This window comes from Telmatherina bonti (assembly GCF_933228915.1).
Source record: "Telmatherina bonti genome assembly, chromosome: 12".
Classification (NCBI taxonomy): domain Eukaryota; kingdom Metazoa; phylum Chordata; class Actinopteri; order Atheriniformes; family Telmatherinidae; genus Telmatherina; species Telmatherina bonti.
Genome location: NC_136610.1, coordinates 21,750,308 through 21,771,761, shown reverse-complemented (window position 1 = coordinate 21,771,761; position 21,454 = coordinate 21,750,308). Strand labels below are relative to the sequence as shown.

The 21,454-nt window shown below is 38.4% G+C and overlaps 1 protein-coding gene across 4 annotated transcripts in view; it reads left to right on the top strand.

The window, feature by feature from the left end:
* The window catches only part of map7d3 (MAP7 domain containing 3), a 30,914-nt gene extending 9,529 nt beyond the window's left edge, over positions 1-21,385 (top strand). Inside the window, exons 4-20 of one of the 4 annotated variants that reach the window (XM_079249914.1) lie at positions 197-360; positions 639-750; positions 1,193-1,276; positions 2,794-2,901; positions 5,547-5,648; positions 6,048-6,146; positions 7,935-8,060; positions 9,999-10,114; positions 12,152-12,279; positions 12,395-12,615; positions 14,846-14,975; positions 15,325-15,610; positions 15,750-15,803; positions 15,894-15,963; positions 16,978-17,137; positions 18,255-18,547; positions 18,623-21,385. In XM_079249914.1, coding sequence (XP_079106040.1) covers positions 197-360; positions 639-750; positions 1,193-1,276; positions 2,794-2,901; positions 5,547-5,648; positions 6,048-6,146; positions 7,935-8,060; positions 9,999-10,114; positions 12,152-12,279; positions 12,395-12,615; positions 14,846-14,975; positions 15,325-15,610; positions 15,750-15,803; positions 15,894-15,963; positions 16,978-17,137; positions 18,255-18,547; positions 18,623-18,630 — 2,261 coding nt within the window. In that variant the 3' untranslated portion in view covers positions 18,631-21,385. Of the gene's footprint in view, positions 1-196; positions 361-638; positions 751-1,192; positions 1,277-2,793; positions 2,902-5,546; positions 5,649-6,047; positions 6,147-7,934; positions 8,061-9,974; positions 10,115-12,151; positions 12,280-12,394; positions 12,616-14,845; positions 14,976-15,324; positions 15,611-15,749; positions 15,804-15,893; positions 15,964-16,977; positions 17,138-18,254; positions 18,548-18,622 lie in introns of all 4 variants that reach the window. The other 3 variants (XM_079249913.1, XM_079249915.1, XM_079249916.1) reach the window with 3 other exon arrangements.
* Positions 21,386-21,454: the final 69 nt, after the last annotated feature.

The window sequence follows — 21,454 nt, the reverse complement described above, 5'->3', positions numbered from 1 at the left end:
CCAAAGTTGTTCCTGCAGGTCCTAGATGTTTGCTACTGCAGCCCTCCTGAATCACATTGAAAGTCATTTAATTTGAATTAGTTGTGTTAAATCAGGAAGACATCTAAAACCTGCATGACTGTGGCCCTTGAGGACGAGAGATGGACACCTCTACTCTATATTCTTTCATACAACCAAATACTGCATGTGTGTTCAGCTTTACGAGAGTCTCAGATCATGGAGCGGGAGCGCAAGGCCAAATTAGCTGTGGAGCGGCAGATGGAAGAGCGGCAGAGAAAGGTTGATGAACAGCGAAAAAAGGAGGAGCAGAAACGGTTGGCTGTGGAGGAGAAGAGGAAGCAGAAGATGGAGGAGGAAAAGGTAACTTCAACACAGACTTAGGCTGAGTCATGATTGCCTCTGAGCAGTGTTTAAATGCTGAGATGGTTAAAAATTTAACTTGCTTGAAAAGTGTTAAATCGTAGTGTTTCTTCTGAATTTAAGCTAGAAAGGAGATACAAGTAGAGTTGTCCATCTTTGAGAGGGAAAAAACCCCCAAAAAACTGACAACATCCCTTATGAACTTCTCTTTTAAAGATGAGTTTGTTTTTGCTTGAAATGACTTGCATTTTTCTTCCTCTGTCCTTTTTACATTACAGGAGCACTATGAAGCAGTGATGAGGCGGACACTGGAGCGTAGTCAGCGAGTGGAGCAGAGGCAGAAAAGATGGTCATGGGGAGGACTGTCCACAGACCAAGATGGACGAGCAGGTAGAGGTCCTTGTGTTTTCAGTGTTCACTTTCTTGATTGCCATCAGCATGCCTTGACACATTAATGAGCCACTTAAAATCCAACTCAGTCTCCTCATGTTTTACCCTCCACCATAATTGATTTAAGTTAACAATGTCTTTGAAAACCCATTTTACCATCAAAACCACAATGTTTTTACCTTTTTAATTGATAAAAGTGCTTCCAGACTGATATTGAGAGTCATTCTGACATGGTTATTTGAGAATTATGCAATATTTTCTTTGTTATTCAGAAAAAGGAAGAATTCACAGCAAAATCTGCCTCATTTTACTGAACCCTTTATGCAGTAGGTTTCAGGTAAAGGTTATGGCTTTGGGCCAGGTTGTTGTTGAAAGCCCCACAAGATGTGCTCCATCTTGTGCTTTCTTTTCACTCCTACCTGAGAGCTGTCTTTTTCCACAGGAGATTCTGATGTCACCGTGTCATCACCAGTAACTATAGTTGTCTCCCCTGCCTCACCAGAAAAGCCACCAAGGAGTGGACAAGGTTTTGTTTGCCAATAATTTGTTCACCAGTGTGGGGGACACAGCATGGACTGGCACTGGCAACATAGATTGCACGGTTACGGTCTTTCCTTTCTATCAAACCTCCATCCCATCACCCCACCTGCAATCTAACTGGCAGTTTTGACTAACACTTTGTTTTCTAGTTGTATGTGTAATTGATTCTGAAAGATCTTTGGGTTAAGTTGTTTGCTGTTGGCTTTTCTCTCACTCACTCTGTTGAATAGGGCTGGGCAATATAAACGAAAAACGAATAAATTAATACACCTATCCATTTAACTAAATTTACTCTTTTTACTTTGTTTACTGAGCTTATTCTTAATGCTGTAGGGCCACATTAAACTACCTATGACTTTCTCAAGGTACTAAATTTACAATAGGGCAGGGTAAAAAAAATCTCTTCATTGTTTTTAATCCATTCAAATTGAATTAATCCAATGCCCATTCATAAAAGTCAAAATAGGGTTAAAAATAGGTTTGTTTGTTTCTTTAAGTGTTTTTTCCTGTGATAACAGGGGCTCTACAATGTGAGTTAAGGATGCTTGGCAAGATTTTAACTTATATACACAATTGAAAAGTTTCCTGTCCTCTGCCCATAAAATCAGTTTCTCTTGTAGTGATAATGCTAAATTGGGATTTTTTTTTCCCATTCATTTATGTTCAAACAGTGGATATTTTCTATAGGGCAGGAAATTAAAGCTAGCAGGATTTTTTTCCTGTGTTTTAAAATTCTTCTAAGTTTAAAAAATGTCAAAAAGCATTTTTATAATGTAGTTTACAAAAATACTCCTATAGCATGTTCTGCCAGTTTCCTCTAACAGTAATCCAACAGAAATTTTGTTGTAATGAGACTTTTTAGTTGCTTTACTTTTGTCTCTGTATTAATGTGTTGTCATCAACAATAGAAAATAAACTGAATTATTCAGGTGACTTTACATATTTATCATATTATCAAATTAATACATAAATTCCAAAATATGGATAATTTCTCTGAGAATAACTACCAATAAACTCTATAATTTGTGATATATCAAACCACGCCTAAGTCTTTTCAGCATTAGTTAAATTGCCCAGCCCTACTGTCATGCACCTGAAGGTTACACGGGTCACTCGGCATGGAAGCCAGTGGACATTTGACAAAGGACTACCATTGTATTTTGCATGGACAATTTAGTATTGTTGGTGCTCTTCTCTTTGAAGTGGTTACACATAAGCATCTGCTGTTTGCTGAAAACAAATGTTTTCATACTTTTGTATGAAATAAACATTAAGTTTGAGGTTAGTTGCATCAGTGGGCTCATGGGAAAATTTTTATCAGTATGTAATACTGATAAACTGTTAATGTAGCTGGAGCCCTTAATGGAAAACTTGTTAATGTTTGAATCTAATAGGAATAAGAATTTAGCCCACCCTTGCACTTTTGTCTCTGCATCAAGAATCCCTTTCCTCTCAGCTAGCTTCAAACCCGCTTCCCTTGTTTGTCTTCCTCCTCCCTCTTAGTTGATAAGCGCTCCACTTCCACCACAAACCTGAAACAGCTACCCGATTCTGGCATCAGCAAACGTTTATCCTCTTCCTCTGCCACCCTCATCAAATCACCTGACAAAAGTAAGTCTCCTCTCCTCCCTCCCTGTCTCTTTTGTTCTTACTCATCCAGTATCCTCTAGTCGATTAATCAACCAAGTAAATACAGTGACTTGCAAAAGTATTCCTCCTCTTTAGTTTTGCTACATTGCAATTTGCTTCCCCCCCCCTACAAACAACACTGTGTGCATGTGTATTCCCCCCACTGTGCAATATAGTGGTCCTATGGACAGATGCACTAATCTTGTCTTTGGAGTTTTACAGCTCCTTCAGGATTACCTTTGGTCTCTTTGTTTCCCTCATTGATGAGTGAATGGTGGATAGCTTTCTTCTGGCTGCTTTGCTGAGGTTACATATCTTTTCATTGTAGAAACATTGATTTAAGGGGTCTCCATGAATCCATTTCATAGAATCCCATTAAATCAGTGTTTTATTTGAACTTCTCCACAGCCTGGATCTGTTTGATGACCCTCATTACTATATTATATTATTGTTACTGTTGCTTGGTTGATGATGCAGTTTGCATTGTGGTGTTGCAGAGGCCTGTACCACGAAGCCCTGGAGTCCTAGATAGTTCACTAGAAAAGCACTTGGAGAGAGCAAACCTCCGCCAAGCACAATGCTAAAGAATCCTTTAAAAAAACTCCTGAACTCAAACGGTGATCGGGATCACCACCAAAATTTAATCAGTTTCCAGCAACTCCTGAAAATTTCATGAAAACCAATCCATAACTTTTTGAGCTATCTTGAAGATAAACACCGGTAAAAACATAACCTCCTTGACGGGAGCAGGTAAATAAATAAGAAGGCCCAAGACCAGTAAGATATTTGTTAACGGGCAAAAGAACCTTGTTATCAATCCTTGAGTGCAAGGCCTACTGGCTCTAGGTCATCAGGAAAAAGAGGAAAGCTGTGTGTCATCATCTTAGCAGTAAAAATCAACATGTGTCTCCGGATGTCATTCCCAGGACGCAGCAAGTAACAATTATATAGATGAAAAGAATCTTAAAAATTGAACCTTTGGGAATCCCACATTTTATTTTATGGGGCATTGAGGAGCATGTATACATAATTACAAACAACTGTTGATTTGTGATATAGGAATAAGAACTGTTAAGACCGGTACCTGAGAGGCCCATCAGACCAGACTTTGCAATAAAATCCGCTGATCTGCTGCACTGGAATCAAGCAGAACCATGATAGAATGTTTCTGGGACTCAAACCTGTTACATCTCCGCCAGAAGGGAGAACAACATGTCATTTTGTTCTCGTGGACGTGATTGGGGACACCTTGCAGCTTGTTCTCGATACGTCATCCAAGCAAAACTTTCTCATGGGCTCTAAAAAGTATTGTGAGATTGGTTGGATATTTGAGGTGGGTGTGGTTACCGTGGGGAAGCATGAAATAGAAAGTTGTTGCCTCTGCCTTTTTGCTGATGTGAAGTTGAGTAAATAGTTTTAATGAACAGCTAATCGAGGTGGTAAGAAAGTACAAACATGTATACACGCAGCATTTAAAGACACAGACCCCATCGCTTGCACAACCCCGCTCTGAAATTAAGTTTCCAGTTAATTATAAAATAATCGGGTCGGTTTATTGTAATTAAAAACACTGACCTAAAAGGCAGGTAGTTGGGTATAGCTGTTAGAAAACTCAACCGATCATCTTTGCATAAACTATGATAAAACTCTCCAGTGTTTTTTTTTCTTTTTTTGGGTTAAAAAACCGCTACAGATATGTCAACATCAACATGTTAAAAAAAGATAAAAAACTGGATCTGAAAACATCAGTTTTTATTTCTGAAGTGGTCTGAAAAGTCCTCGCGTGCACTGTCAGATGCTGTCAAGGTGGACTTGTTAAAATCTGTTAATTATAAGGTCTGTTCTTTTTAAAAAAGGAATTTAGGATTGTTTTTATTATCTGCATTCTGCAATTGAATTGCAGTAGAATGTGAATGTGTAGAATGTATTGGCTTGTTTAACCTTTTTATCATTGGATTTAAGTTTTTCTTCGTTAATTTTGTATTCAATTTCTTTTCTGTTCTTGAGGTGTTTGATTTCTTTATTTCTCCATTGGGAAATGGGTTTAGATTTTATCAATTTAGTTATAAGTGGAGCTGCAGTTTTATGTGAGTGTCCACACAACTTTTTGTTGGGACTATTTTTTTGTAGATAACATTATTAGTCTATTTCTATAATAGGTTATAATACCAGAATGATCTATGTTATGTTGAAATTAGATACATTTTTGCAAGCCACTGTAAATGTTTTTTTCTTTAATTATTAATGCACAGGATTTTCCATGTGACAAGCAGTAGATGAACTGGCATCAAGCGCTCGTGTAGAGCACGAGTGTCAATGACAAGTTTGGTCATTGAGAGCCGCAGTCTTGCATGTTTAAAAAGTTTTGCAATTTCAACACGTCTGATTTCAAATTAATAACTCACTGAGAAGCTGTTGGATCCATTTAATATGAATCAGGTGTGTTAGAGCAGCAGCATACATCTAAAACCTGCAGGACTGCTGCATTCGAGGACTGAACTTGCCTGCCCCTGACTCAGAGTAAACTCTGACTCTTTTTTTTTTTTCCTTTAGAGTCTGGGCGATTGTTTTGTCATCCACAAGTGTTCTGTAATTGTGTCACTGGATATTTCATCATTGTCTCTCAGGTGTTAAACCAAGGAGTTCATCTTGTAACCGGTTGCAAAGCAATGGCAATGCTGCTCAGGCCAGTAAGGAAGATGGCAAAAAACCTCAGGTGGAACAGACAGGTGCAGAAGATCCCCTCTTATACCCTCCATGTTTTCATAACAAAAATAGTTTACATGCCATTTATCAGAACAACACTACTTTGACAGCCTCATTGTAATGCACACTTGCTTTGTGGTATTTAGTATGAATGCTGACAGCTGTTAAGATTGATTTTAAAGCAGGAAACTGTGGTTTAGGGGGAACGATGTGGCATGATCAGATGACACAGCTGAAAAGCTCGCTGTGTGTTTAGGCATCTTCTTAAACTGGGGCATCATTTGCTGTCAGCCCTAATCTGGTGACTTGCATAAGGCCAAATGAAGTCCACATGATTTACAAAGTATCTTTCTTTCTCGGGGGTTTCCTTTTTGACTACCTCTAGCTCCTACTTGGCTATAACTCCACTCTTATGTCTATAGGCCGCTCTGTGAAGAACAGAAGTTCCTCCCTCACGCGAGTAAGTGTGGGCAAAGCGCAGACCCCTGCCAAGCCTGATAAGGGGACAACGGATGATCAAGGTGGCTAGGATGTACAATCGGCATGCTTTGCTCAGGCTTCCCTCTTTGAATAACAAGCATGTGGCTTTGATGGCTTGCTCACTCCAAACACACTTGAACTTTGCATCCTGAGCCATGCTCTGTTGCAAACATCTTTTTGGAAAAATAGGCATTCATCTCAATTCAGTGTTATGGAACTCAGGTTTTTTCCCCTTTTCAAATGGTGTGCAAATGTCTTCTTTTGTTTAAGTTCTTCATCTCTTTCATCCAAATGTCTCATCTCACTGAAAGCTCAATTATCCCCATTTTCCCTCTGGCTGGATGCAAATATTTTCCTTCTTTGACTGTGATTTCCTGGAAGTACTGTTATTGTAACATGAATTCTTTAACCTTCCTTCTATCTTAACCCACCAGATGCTGCTCTGTGCTGTTTCACACTAACTGATTCTGTTTAAACCTTTTTTGTTGTTGTTTTCTTCTAAAGCAGCAACACAGGAATGGTTTTGTTGTGTTTTCTGCCTGCACTAACAGTTTATTGTTCTGTCATCTCAAAGTGTTGATTGTTTTCTCTTTCCAAGATGACGTCAAAGCTGGATTTAAGTTGCTCATGCTTCAGTGTGGTGTATGTCAGTGCCATCCCTCCGTAACAGCCAGAGAGGGGACAGACATGGCCACAGCAGCTCATTGCAGTCTGTGAATTGCTATTAACCACACCTGCCTTTGTTTGTCCGCTACATCAGTCCCTTATGTACCAGTGAAATTGTAAAAATGTTTCTGTCTTGTGCAAGTGTTTTGTGTTATTAACCTTAACATTTATACAACACAGCTCCTGTTACTGACAAGGATAAGCACTTGTATGTAAAATGAAAAAGAACATCAAGCTTCAACACTGAACTGTAGTTTTACCCCAAGCTAACGACTGAGAAAGCAGCAAACCATGCTGCCATTCTTGATGGTGGCACCCACTGGTTAACACAAATTAAAACTGTCTGCAACAGATGTCCTCTCAGCAAGGGTTTCTAAATGGAAGTGAGAACCTGCAGCCTTTTTTAAAAGCTACCATTTTGGGACATGTGACACAATTAGTCCACTATTGTGTGTGGGTTTTTTTTTTTTAAAAGACATTTTATACCTAGCAACAATAGCCTAATTGGGAAATGGAAGCAATGCCTTCGAGTCTCATTCGAAGGCTTTACTCTTTGTTTCTGCTGTGAAATCACTGGTTACTGTGCAAGTAGAATAGCTGTAAATTAGCGTCTTATTTGGATAATTAAATTTCCTCAGTTATTTGTCTTAACCGTGATGCAGACATTTTTCAGCAGAAACAAAAGAACTCTTGCATGATCAGTCACTCATCCCATCACTCAGTCTTAGGTCTTCTTACACAACAATATTCTTCTACTTTCTTTAAAGGTAATTAATGTTTTTTCCTCCATCAGCACACCTTCTCTGCCCTAAGGAACCATTGATTTGACCCCATTATCAGCTTAAAATTTCTGCTTTAACTGATCTTCAGATACCAGACAATCTGTCTCTGTAGTCTTTCATGGCGTCTCTTTTCTAACTGTCTTTTATTGACTACCCATGCATTATTGGATATCACTGAAAACTAAAAGGATAAAGACAGTTTATTAGGAAACCATGTAAGATTGAGAGGACAAAACTTTTGGTGCTGTAATATTGATTCTCCTGTTAAATCACATGGTGATTTTTCTATTCATTTCATTTCCCATTCTTATCCACTCTTCCCCTCTTGGCCTTTTCTCCTTTGCTGTTTTTCGGCTTTTTTTTTTTTTTCTGGCCGTGTAGCTCGCAGGCCACCGGCCAGTACTGTGGATGGAGGGGTCCTTAATCGACTGCTTACCCCCACCCAGGCTTCACTAGCTAGGAGCAAGAGCGCCGCCATCCTGTCCGCTGAAGGAACAGATGCTCCAGGTAACCTCCGCTTAGGAGACCCTGACAGTGGAAGGATGGCTAGACGGACCCTTGTTCTGCATATGTTTTTTGGGTTTTTTTTTTTTTTTAAAAGAAAGCTAGCCTTGTTGCTCTCAGTACAGCTTCTCCAGATTAAATTATCCTTCCTGTAGACCATTATGCTTTTACACCAACTCACTTGCTTTAAAAACAGTTTGTTGTGACCTTGGTTTAGGGGGAATTACAAAAAAAAACAAACGGTCTTCAGCGCGCGCCCCCCCCCCCCCCCCCCCCCCCCCCCCCCGGTGTTGTGACCAACTGTTTATGTATGTAAAGTAATTAGAGTAAATTACACTCATGTGAGAGAGTAGTCAGAAAGCATTTACATACACATGAGTCCAGCTCACATGCAATCTCATGTCTGACACAATTGACTGTTTGTTGAGCTGAGCCGTACAGCAGACTTGCCCATGAGCATTTCTCTCTATCTGAGAAGTCTCATGGTCCATGCCCCGAGATTTACTGTAAGCTCCTTACTTATTGGTTCTTGTTACGTTGGAATGAGAGTATTGTGTGTTGGGCACTAATAGGCACTTGAAGTCACATTAATCACACTGAGTGCTGACGTTATGAAGTCATATATGCTTTAACCATTTGTGTATATTTTATTTCTTAATAGATGGCTTGCCTATTTTTTATGTTATGAATTTGTTTTAATCTTTCATTACAAATTATATATGTCAACAGTTGAGATTCCTACTATTATATTGGTGATAAAAAAAAAAAGAGAGAGAGAGAGAAAGAAGCAAAGAACTTTATTCATCCCTGAAGGCAAACTCAGAAGCATTTATAGCTTGTAGTTAATTATACACACAGACTTTTTTTGGCTTACTGGCTGTTTGAAGGGCAGAGATGAGCACTGACTCTATTAAAAGTTTTATTCTTCTGGCAGTGTTGGTTTTAGGTTGTGGTGTTTATTGACCGGACATTACAAAGCCATTAGCAGCTATAGATCCTCTGCTAAGTATAGCACCGGTAGAAACATGACTCAGCCACATTAGCAGCAGTGGTATCCCATGACTGGGTGCGTTTCAGTGTCACAGTTGCTGCTCAGTACAGATCCAGGATGAGCTACAGAACGCATTTGTAACCATGCTGTGGCTTGAAGCATTCTCCAGGTCTCAGGATTATGATGTGTAATCCCTCAATCTGACACAGCAAGCCAATGGTCAACAGCATTTCCTGTCTTATCTAACTACAGGATATATGTCACAGTAATTTACAGTCAATGTCATTGCTTTGATTAGTTTATTTTTATAGTATAAGTGCTACTGGTGCTACTTACTTACACTTGAATTGATTTATATCTAAAATCACAACAAATGGCATGCTTTCTGTCATTGCAGGATGTACAAAAAAGCCACACACACATTTTGTAGAGACTCGTGGAAAAAAAAGAAGTGACACATTGTGTGTTTAGTGTACTAATAAATCCATGTAATATGTGTGTTCAGTGTTCGTGTTTGTTTTTACTATGTTGTTGGAAGGTTTGATGTAGTGCGTGCTGTGATGTTTGGTGTACAGATTTATGTTGCTTCCAGAAGCTTTGGCAGATGCAGGGTGTTTTGGGTTTTTCTAAGATAGTTGCTCTTTGCTCATCATGTTTCCAGTAACTTCCACCTGAGTTAAAGCTTAAGAAATCAAGCTACCTCCTCCATAAAACGATATATCTAACAAAATGCCTTTGTGTGCCCCTTTCTTCTTACAAAAACCCTATCCTGCATTTCTGTCAACTATCATCTGCCCCCACCACCCCTTCTTTTTGCTTCATTTTTCCTCTTTGCTCTCTGCTGCTTTGCTTCCCAACTTGGTCGCTTCTCACACCTCCCATTGGTTGTGCTCCCCTGGTCCCGCGATGACTGTGTCCTTTACCAGAGTGTCACCTGTGTCCTCGTTCAGCCTCTGCCAGCCCCCTGCACCCACCGCGTGGACCCGTGCGCAGCCGCAGCATTGACCGACAGAAGAGCGGCATGACCACATCTATTTCAGCTGACGGAGCCCTCGACCCTTCTCTGGTGAGGTGTCTTCATTACCCTGTTGTTACTGATGTCGATGGTTGTAAATGTCCAGATGTTTACAGAATACAGACAAGTATTATCTGTTTAAACAGCTAGTCACTATGCATTAGTTTGAACATTTTAGTCATTTAGAACAATGATAAGCTTGTATTAGCTCACATACATGTGTCAGTAGGTCTGTTTGCATTTACTGATGGATGTAAACTGGGTGCCAGGCCTCAGGTGGCAGATTATATCACAACTGTATTCAAACTATAGAGCAATTCATCTGAATATGTGTGTGTGTGTGTGCAACTGAGATCACATTCACAGACAGTGTGTTACAATGATATGCTTTTGGAAATATCTTAGGGATCATCAAGAAAGTTCAAGAAAAAGGTTTAATGGAAAATCAAACATTTGCTATAAAATAATTAGGCAGAAATTGAAAAATCACCTTTAATTTTCTTTTAACTGTGGTGTTTGACAGGCTTTGTGCATCACAGAGCTTTTTAATTTCACTTTTAAAGAAACTGATTATCATTTTATTAGACATTGATGTTTGCTGCGTGAGAACAGGTGCATTTTTTTCTAACATGGAAATTACATTGCACAGAAAAATAAGCACAGTGCAACATAGACTCTGATTTATATGCACATATCTCACTACATTTGCCTTTCAAAGTACCTCTGCAGGATGCTAACCATAGGGAAATTTCTCTCCTCTGCTCTTTTTTTTTTTTTTTTTTTTTTCTAAGCATTTCCGGTCATTCATATTTTTACTTGATTCATACATTTGTACTTTTATCTTTCTGTTACTCATAAGTCTATTTCAGTGTTGTCACTTGGTGGGCTTTAGTGCCTGGTGCTCTCACTATTTTCCCATCTTCAGCCTTCTCTGTGGTTGTAAAGGCCTTCATTGTTATACTGTGAGACAAAGAGATTCACAGTGGCCTGATTATGGGCAGATCAGGCCATGCAAAGCAGACCTCACCCAGACCCTTGAGCCTAAGCCTTTGACTTTTGTCACAAAAACGTTTAACGTCTATATAGTGTGGAGATCATTTAGATTTACAGCTCTGACTGTGTCTGAGAATATGGACTAAATTCTGTCCTTGTGTCAGCTCAGATATGCTGCATTGAACTTTGCACAACTCCAAGCATGCCCCAGTGTAGTTTGTGCCACTTAGTATTGATGTGCAGATTTGTGCAGCTACAGAAAGAAAAGCTTTCTTCTTAAAATTTACTTGAGGAAAAAACAAAAACCTCATTGTCAATCCTAGACTTGTTATTGATCAGAAAAAGTCATGCTAATGTTTTTTTCTGCTCTCACCTGTTCTGAATTAATGTTGCTGGTTCCTGTTTTCACTTTTTTGTTGAGATTATTTATGTACAATTGTTTGCTCTTAGATTTTATATTAAGTAGTAGCTACCAGTTCTCAGATATGTTCCTTGAAAACACCATGCAAGTGCTAACTCCTTCAATTTCTTCTTCTTCATAATTCCTTCACTTTCTTCTTCTTCACACCCTTTAACAGTGCTCCTGTACTGGTCTCCTTTTCTGAAGGACACACTTAATAAATAGATAAATACAAATAGGATTTTCTAAGCTGATTAATAACAAGTAATTTAACAAATAAAGCATTTAGATGCTTATTAAAATTGTGTTGTCAGTTTTTTTTTCATGCATTATGTTATTCAGTTTTAAGTGAACAAATCTTGAATAAGAACCATTGTCCTCAGCAGATTTTTTGATGTTTTGAAGAGTAAATAGTGCTTGTTTTTGCGTTCAATCCTGTCCACATGATGAATCTGAGTCTGTGCCTGTGTAGCTCGACTTATTCATTCTGCAGTTTATATTAATAGGAATTAATCTTTCAACCCATTAAACTGTTCAGCCATATTTTTTTTTGTCCTACTTGTCTTTATTTAAAACAAATATGGTAATTTGGTTGTGTGTCCCTGACAGTTTCTCACAAAAACAGACTTTGTATTTGTGTCTAAGAATGAAGTAAATTCTTGATATAATTTTTTATTTTTTACATGAAACTACAGAAAGACAAACCATTAACACCGCCTGGGGGTCGGCGTCCCCCCTCCCCATCCGCTAGCCTGGGACGCAATCGCTCACCATCTCCAGCACCAAATCCAGCTCCAAAGAGGACCCCATCCCCAGCAGCCAAGTAAAACTTTACACACCTTTGAATACTTTATTTTACATATTCAAGTTGTTTGTTTTTCTTTTATTTAATCTCATTACAAAATCAAAAATCCAAAAATGAACATGTCTTCTTGCAGGCAAAATCCCAAACTGCGTCCACCCTCACCAGGTGCAATGAAACAACGTCCTCCATCCCCCCAGCCCACATCAACCAAGCCCCCTCCCATTCAGAAGCCATCTCTCACTCCAACAGGACCCCCAACCTTACGAAAGAGAGACTCTAAGTCCAAGGATCTATGTCCTGTTCAAGCTGTGGCCTCACAGTCCTCTGATACTAGCAAGACCAAAGAGAAAGATGGTGAGCCAGTGAATGATAAGAATGCTGCACAAGCTGTACATTTATTGAGTGTTGTGACTAAACTCACTCTGTCAGCTGACAGTACCAATATTTACTCATGCAGACTATTCATGCAGCCAGGATGTTTGCACTGGCGATTCCAGACATGCTTTAATTTTAGCCAATTAATTACCCAACCAGATAAACTATAATCTCAGAGATTAATGATACATATTAAAGTAAATATCCTGAACAATTTCATTCATGTTTATCTTTAACGTCTACATCTGCTAGAAGTTTAGCCTACTTTTTGTTATTCTAGTATTTCACTGTGGCACATCTTGTTCCAGTTATTTACCCATGAATAACAGCTTGTCCCTTAATCTGTTCAAGTAAAATTGTGCTTCAGCACAAAGGTGCCGTGCTCCTCCTCCTCCATGTAGCCATTGTTCAAACACCTTTTCCATTTACACTAAAGTAATGAAGTGTGAACAGAAGTAAAACAGAAATAGTGTCTCTAAATCCAGTTCTCCAGTTGAAATGAATTCAAGAGGGGTTGTTTGTTAAAATATAAACTAATGAATTTGCCAAAAGGCTTCAGTTCTTCATCAGATTATTGAAGATGAAAAAGATTATGCACAATATTATAAACATTTTGTTTATAAAATTATAATATAAACGTTTTTTTCATGTGAAAGTGATCATAGTCATTTAATAAGCAGTTTGGTTTGAAGAGAATAAATAACAATTTTCTGTTCTAATACAGAAATCATCAACCAAAAAACAATGTGTGAATGTTGCACACTGACGTGGCAACAGCTTTGGCTGCTATAAATCCCACTGGAGCAGGAGACCCACTAAGTCCCAGCTGGAGTCACATCCTGTTAGATCTGGATTTGTTTGTTTCTGCCACCTTCTGGATAAAATAGGGAACTGCAAGTCTACTAATGGCTGTACCGCAACACAAGAATAAAACAGATGAAGAGTTTCTTTATATTTCCTAATACTTGGTCTTCCATGATAGTTTTTAAGGAACTTTTGATGTTTCTTTGGATATTGAGACTTGACACTGATTTATGAAGCAGTAAAAAAAAAAAAAAAAAAAAAAAAAAAACCTTTTAGGTACATCAGTGTTGTTTATAGACATAAACAACTTAAACTATTATTTTTATGATTAACTCTGTGTACTTTAGTTGCATCTATTAACAAGATAAATTACAAAAGATTGTCAAACATAAAATGGCATGTGTGCATCAGCAAGGCAATTCGCTATTAGCCTAAATTTCTTTTGTGATTGGTGTCTCACTGCCAAATATACTGAAGTACTAATGGCATATGCTGACATAAGTAAAGAGAACTCCACCTGATCCTGTGTTCTGAAAAGAGTTGAAATACACCTTAGAAAGAGTGCAGAGATCATCATATGTTAGTGATATTACTTTGTATAAGACCACATGTTTTTCTGTCATGATTAGTGGTGGGGGTTACGCGTTACAAAGTAATGTGTTACGGTAACAATATGACTTTTTGGGGTAACAAAGTAAAGCAACGCACTACACTTAAAATGCCAGTAATGAAATTACTTTACTGTAGTAACACTCGTTCCTGCATTACCCATGCTGTATTAGCCCTGTGTGTGCCGTTCTGATCAGTTTAAGTGCTGCGTGCATGGGTTGCCTGTGTTTGTGTCTGGACACGTTGCCATAGAGATGGAAGTGCGTGAGGTAACTGCTTGTGTCTTCACATCACAGCACACAATACATCAACACCTTACAGCTCCTGTAGTTCCAGCAGAGTCCAGTGTCTGCTTCTCCGCTGCTTCTCATCCTCTCAGCCTGCCGAGCTGGTTTGGAGGCAGAAGTTAAACAGCTATTTGTCTCGTTTAACGAGACAAATATTTAGGTGTAGATCTAGTTACCGACCCCTGATTTACACAGCAAATTAAGAAAGGTTAGAGTAACTTAATAAGTAGTGACGTTACTTTTCAAATGCAGCAATGAATGAAGTAATTATGTTACAATTTACAGAAGTAACGAGTGAAATAAGTAATTACGTTATAGAGTAATGACCGCAACACTGGTTATGATGAATCTTTCTCTTCTGCTTATCATTGTCTCTTCTCTGTCATCTTTTCTTGTTCACCAGAGGGCAAGTGGCTTTTGCCTTCTGGCCCTCACCACGTGGAGAGTTAGACGACATGACGGCAGAAAGTGAAAAATGTATTTTCTACATTTCCTTTTCCACCTGACAGACCCGAAGACCACGGCAGGCACGAACTCTGCTGCTGAGGCAGCCAAGATCCTGGCAGAAAACCGCCGACTGATGAGAGAGCAGAAGGAGCGAGAGGAGCAGCTTAGGATACAGAAGGAGGAAGAAGAGAGGTAAGGCTTTTTGAGCCTCTTGTTTCATCTACCATATAGAGTTATCATTTCCCCCTTTTTTTTTTGTTTTTTTGTTTTTTTTGTTTGTTTGTATATTTTTGTTTTTTTGTCGTTTACTGATTATGAATTTGTTGCACCAGATCTGCTTCGCTGTCATCCGCAACACGGTTGCTGTAATTATTTCACAGGAAAATTGTAGTTTGAGTAAATACATACACTGTAAATACATTCTTTTGAACATAGTTTACAAGTCTCTTTAAGTTCACTAGAAGACATTCCATGGATTTATTTATAAATATATTTAGATCTTACAGCTGCTTTTTTATATTGTTTGTTTTTGGAATGTCAGACTGAGAAAAGAAGAAGAGAAGCGTTTAGCTGAGGAGGCTCGACTGAAACACATAGAAGAGGAGAAAAGGCTTGCAGAAGAGAGAAAGATGAAAGAGGAGGAGGAAGCTCGCCTAGCAGAGGAGGAAAAAGAGAGACTGGCAGAAGAAGAAGCACAAAAGCAGGCTGAACTCCAGAAGGAACGGGAGGAAGCTGAAGCCAAGGCCCAGGAGGAGGCAGAAAGAGTCCGTCAGGAAAGAGACCGCATTATGCAGCAGAACCAACAAGAACGTATGGAAAGGAAAAAGGTATAATGGGTAGAATGACGAAGAACAGTACATTTTTATTATGTAAATGTCAGATTATGTCACATTATTTATGATTATTTGAATGTCTTAAACCACAATGGAAAAAGAAACAAAAAAAAATTGTCTGTTTTTATTTTAGAGAATAGAAGAAATAATGAAGAGAACTAGAAAAGGAGAGCAAAATGAGTTTAAGGTAAGCCCCGTTCAAATCAGCCCATATTAAATGTCCTGTTTAAATGTTTGGGCATTGTTCCTTAAAATGTTTATGATGTGTCCTGTGTAGAGAGATGATGATAAATGTATGCAAGACGACGGCGATGAGGCCATGGACCAGATAGACTGTGAAACCAAAAGTAAGGGCTTAAAGTTTCCACTTTGATTTTACCTTCATATTTATTTTGGATCCAGATCTTTGACAACTTTAAGTGATACTTGACATGTTACACCATATCATAATTCATTTGAACAAAACTAAATTAGAAAAATAACAAAAATGGTGTGTATAAAAAAGGACACGTTGCTTCATCAGGAATTAAGAGGCTAAGTGTCAGAAACTGATCTAACACTGAGCTAACTGAGCATCAGCGAGTGTAAGCACCTTTTATAGAAGTTCTGTCAGTTTGCTGGTCTGGATGGTTCGAGTGTGTTTTTATGCAGTGACAAGAGAAAGACATGAGCGATGATCTTTGAGAACTGATTGCTGCTGTCTGGCCAAGTGAGCCCTAAAGTTTGGTAATAAGACTAAAAAAACTAAATGAGGTATATTAGCGCAAACACTTCTTACAAACTATGAATTAAGGTTGTGATGGTCTGATGATTGCTGCTTGTAGAAGCCACTGGACCCCATGCAGAGCACGAGTAAAGTATTCTAGCGTTAAACATGAAGCCATCCTTTGTGCATAAGGAAACTGTTCCTAAGCATAGGACCAGATGTACAACCATACAAGTGAAACTGACCAGACCACCAGCATAGAATGCAGCACAGAGCTGAACATAGAAAGCTGCCTGCAAGCATCAAGGAACGGAAGCAATGTTGAAATGAAAAATGGGCCTTACATCATGGCATCATGCAGAGAACAGTTAGCTTATTGTTGCTAAAAGTGATTCTAAAAGTTATTGAACCATGGGATGTGCACTACCAGTCAAAAGTTTTGACTGGCAGTTTACATAGTTTCTCACATTGCTTCTGCATTTAGTCTTTTTTGTTTAATAAATAATATCACACTTATGACATTTGGTTAACCTTTTTTTTTTTTAACCAAATAATGTGATGATACCTAGAACTTAAAAATAAAAATGGACTTTCTTTTTCATGCAACTACATGACTTATTTTTATATGAAAGTTTATATTATGTCTTTGTTATAGCCCTTACAGAAAACATTGCCACTGAGGCTGACAAAGATGATCTGCCCTCTGATGAGCCTGTGGTGAGCCCAGAAAATGCTCCAGTCTGCGTAAATGGAACACCTGAGAAAGAGGACAAAGAAAATAACTGCACAAGCACAGATGAGACTCAGGCAGTCAGGTATGACCTTGAAGAAATCCTTAAGTTGTTGGAAAATGTCTTGGAATATTGTGCTTTAGATTATTGCACAAATATGAGATGTTCCTGTAAATATGAAAGAATTTCTTTTGATCCACACTGAAACATCCTCTGCCAGAGGTTTATATGTATATAGACCAGCAAAAGCAACACAACAGAAAAATATCAGTACTGTGACATGTTTTTATATGAAGGTCTTCTTCCAGATAGGCATGTTGCAATTAGTCAATTAATCTCATGATAAGAAAAAAATGTGTGCAATTTGTTTGCCGGATTCAATCATTTTCATTTGTCTTTTCTTTTCTCAAGTGCCACATTAACTAAACATGGCAATATAACAAGCTTCCATCTGCACATCTACTGCAGTTTTTCCAGCTGGGGAAAAAAAAAAGATCTTAACAACCAGGCTAGCTCCATCTTTCCGACAGTCCACGATCACTGCGGTGTTTAACCGACAGATTAAATACAACCAGGACAGTGCAACATGGGGTGCACTCAGACAGCGTGGTTGGTAAAGCCATGCTGTCCTTAAATTATGTTAAAAAGGCAACACTTTAAAAAATGTTGCAAACATTTCACAGCCAGTATGAACCGCCTGGATGAACATACATGTGACAAATGGCATTTCCACAACTTTACAATGACATGAAAAATGACATTTTACCATTCCACCACTGGTCAAGTCCAAACGTGTCTTCTTATGAGCTTGACCATAGACTATGTAACTGTGTTACATGGTGTTTAGAGATCATATGTTCCAGATAACCATGTTGCCAAAACTCCAGGAGAAATCCTGATCTGTTTCAGAAGACTGGGGACTGGATGAGTCTAGTACGCACATCGAGCTAAATGTTCTTTAGAAATTAAAGTATGCTGATCTTTGAAAGAGTATACTTGCATTATTATGGCATTATTGTTATTTTAGTTGAAAATGGTCTCAAAATGACAACAATAATCGCTTAGTGCAATATAATCATTCATCTCAATAATTTCTAAGACAATTAACCGCATGGCAAAAATTTGTTACCATGACAGGCCTACTTCCAGATGAATTTTTATTTCATTACCGTTGACCATGAAATCTTCTCTCCCTCTCCAGTCCAGTTTCTGAGGGCCAACTTGTTGAGGGCTCAGAGTTCCTGAATGAGCAGGACTCCACTAAAGGGGAGTTAGTCTCAAATCTCAATGGGAAATCCAACCAGTGGAGCTTTGAGGAACTCATTGACATCAATGTCCACTCCAAGACTCGACCCCTCATCGAGGCAGATGGCTGTAACCAGGTCTTGATTAACTGTGACGGGAGCTCAGATGGGACCAATGTAGCCTTTGAGGATAAGGGAACCCCCATAAGCAGCCTGCATTCCTCTAATCAACCCATAGAAGCCATGTCAGGTAAGCTGTTAGCTTCAGATGCTGCCTGTGTTGACCTTTACAGCAGATCATAACTTTTTTGTGTTGTGTCTGCAGAGATTTGATGCCCCAGTTGTTGCTGAGAAGCCTCAAAGTTGCACTCCCAAAGTTCCTGTCCAGCTGAGCTCCTTAAAAGAACCCGTTGTCAGTTCTAAACAGCTTCTTCCTCCTCTTCTTCCTGTGAGGGGATCATAAGGTGAAGTGGAAAGACCACCCTAAGTGCTACATTTGCACCCGACACAATGAGGAAACCAATATGTTAAATTTATATATGAGAAAATGTTAATGCTTCAGGGACATAATGTAGATTCCTCCAGCATTTTTGCTTGAGGCGTCTTTCCTCTTCCTCTTGTGTGAAGTTCTTCTCCATTGTTTCCTAAACTTTTTGTCCAAATGTGTTTTTTTGTTTATCTTTTGAGTTTTGTCTTTGCATTGTTTTAATTTATTGATTTTTTTTTTTTTTTTTTTTTTTTTTTTTTCTTCTTTATTACTGTAATTATTATAATGTTAAGTGTTTTTTTTCCCTTTTCACATGTATGAGAATATTCCAGGACACATGCACACCAGGCCGTGTGAATTATATTGTGAATTATTAGAAATTGTGATTAGAAAAAAGTGATTACATTCTGTTCAGTCAGTCTTTTCATTTTGTCCAGTTGCTTTTAACAGCATTAATTAATATGGCCTTACCTCCTCCCTTGCCCCCTCACACACACACACATATTCATAAAGACATTTATGAACACACTTTCAATTTGAAGTGCAAATATATATTTTTAAAAAAGTCTAAAAAATATATATTTATCGAAACACACAAATGCATAGTGTAGTTATTACCCATGATGCACGTAGAGTAGTGAGTGAATTCCACATTCATGCTTCTGTTCAGCTGAGGGAGCTCTTGTCTTTGAAGCAGCATTTTTTCTTTCATTTTTTTCTCATCTGCTGCACTTCCTTCTGTGGCCACTAGTGGGGTGAAACGTTTCCAGTTTATTCCAAAACTTTAGTAAAACAGTTGTTCTGTGAAGTTTCTGCAGTGTGTCATTACGGGGTTCATGATGTATCTAGATTTTTATTTTTTACATTTGTGTATAGAATTAATGTTTACTAACCTCATTGTAATTTACATGACAGCTGAGTTGGCTCGAGTTTTACACGACTACATTCTGCATCTGTTCCTTTAAGTTGTAGAATTACTTTGTGTAACATTCTTATTTAACACGCAGGTGAAAATACTCGCATGCGGCGCTACTTCTGAGTTTAAGACAGTATGTGTGTGTTACTGAGCTGAACTTGAATGTTTGACTTCTCTGTTCTCCTTTGCAGAAATTAGAAATCTGATTTTCAATGATATGATTTGCTCCTCGCTCTGTTCCTCTGCTTGTGTGACTTTGTTATAACATCCACTTCCTCTCACTAATTCTTCCCATTAGCTGCTACACCTGACATTATGCATTTCAGCTGTTTTTATTGTATCGGAATTGGCAGTTTGTTTATATGTGAAATTGCAATTTTACATATTTAAGTGTTGTGTATATAATCAGTATTAGGCAATTTAAGCCATGTTTAGGATGGAGTGACTCAGGTTGTGGACAGCTGAAGTCTCTGTGTAGGTGACCATTAGGATCAGTGTGATTGTGCTCTGTGGCAGGGTAGTGAGGCTTAGTTTGCACAACATGGAAACTTGCATTTACATGAAGTCCTTCTCCACAGCAGTTAGCCAAGGGGGGATTCACTTCACCTTTCCTAAAAAAAAATTGAAGTGTTTCATTGCTTATGTTATTTAAACTTTTAGTACCGTCTCCACAGTCAACAGAAACCAGTGTGCACGATGAGAAGAGCTGCTTGAGTCCTTGGTAACATGTCTAACCTAAGATACGAGTCATTGTTGTGCCTCAGTGCTTTTAAAGCCATCAGGCATATCAGCTCAGGTTTCAACTGTTCTGCTGAAGTACAAACTGGGTGCAGCCACCAAACAAACTATGATGTGGGTCAGGCTTGATTCTGTGTTGTTTTCTATGTATTTTTAAATTTCCATGAATGATATAGAAATATTGAAATTCCTTTTGCTTGAATAGTCCAAGCAGAAGGTTTGAGGACCTTAACTTTTTGCCTTGTTTTCTGCTGGCTAAGTAAAACCTCTATGTACATAAAGACTCTGGGCTTTAATTATCTTAGCTTTGATTAATAAGTTGAAAGAAAACTGTCCTGCATTATTTACCAGATATGTCAGAGCTGCCCACTTGCAGCATTCAGTATATATTATTCAAGGAAATATGAGACTGCGCCGTCACAGATTATTACTGAGGAGTAGCGTTTGTTAAACTCCCAGGAAGACATACAAGAAGAACTGTGATTTTTGTAGAACACAAAGATTCAGAGTTCCCTAACTTACTGTGACCCAGATGTTCATTCAGTCCTAATGTGTATTTAGTCAAACTTCTCCCCAAATCCCTCCTACATTTCTTTCCACTTGCGAGAAGTGTATGTTGGAGGGCTTTTTGAAGCTGCTGCTTGAACAGTGTGTCTATTCCAGGTCCTGCTGCATGTTTTGAGGTTCAAATAAAGAGTATAGATAGGATAGAACGGTGCCTTAGATTCAGATTTGCTATTTTTTATTGCAACACAGTAAAACAAGAAAGTGTGTCCTTACCTCGACTTGACAATCAAACTATCCCACTGGGGCAACTCTGTGAGTATGAATATTTCTCTTAAAGATTCGGTAATAACCCCCTTTCCATTAATAAAATTTGTACTGTAAATATGTTTAAAGAAAGCTGAAATGTTATGGACTGTTAAAACAATAAAGTTTTGCAAATATGTTCCTTGTTGTAAATTTCTTGCTATAAAGAAAAATACTTACTGACACTTTTTATTCTTTTGTTTTAA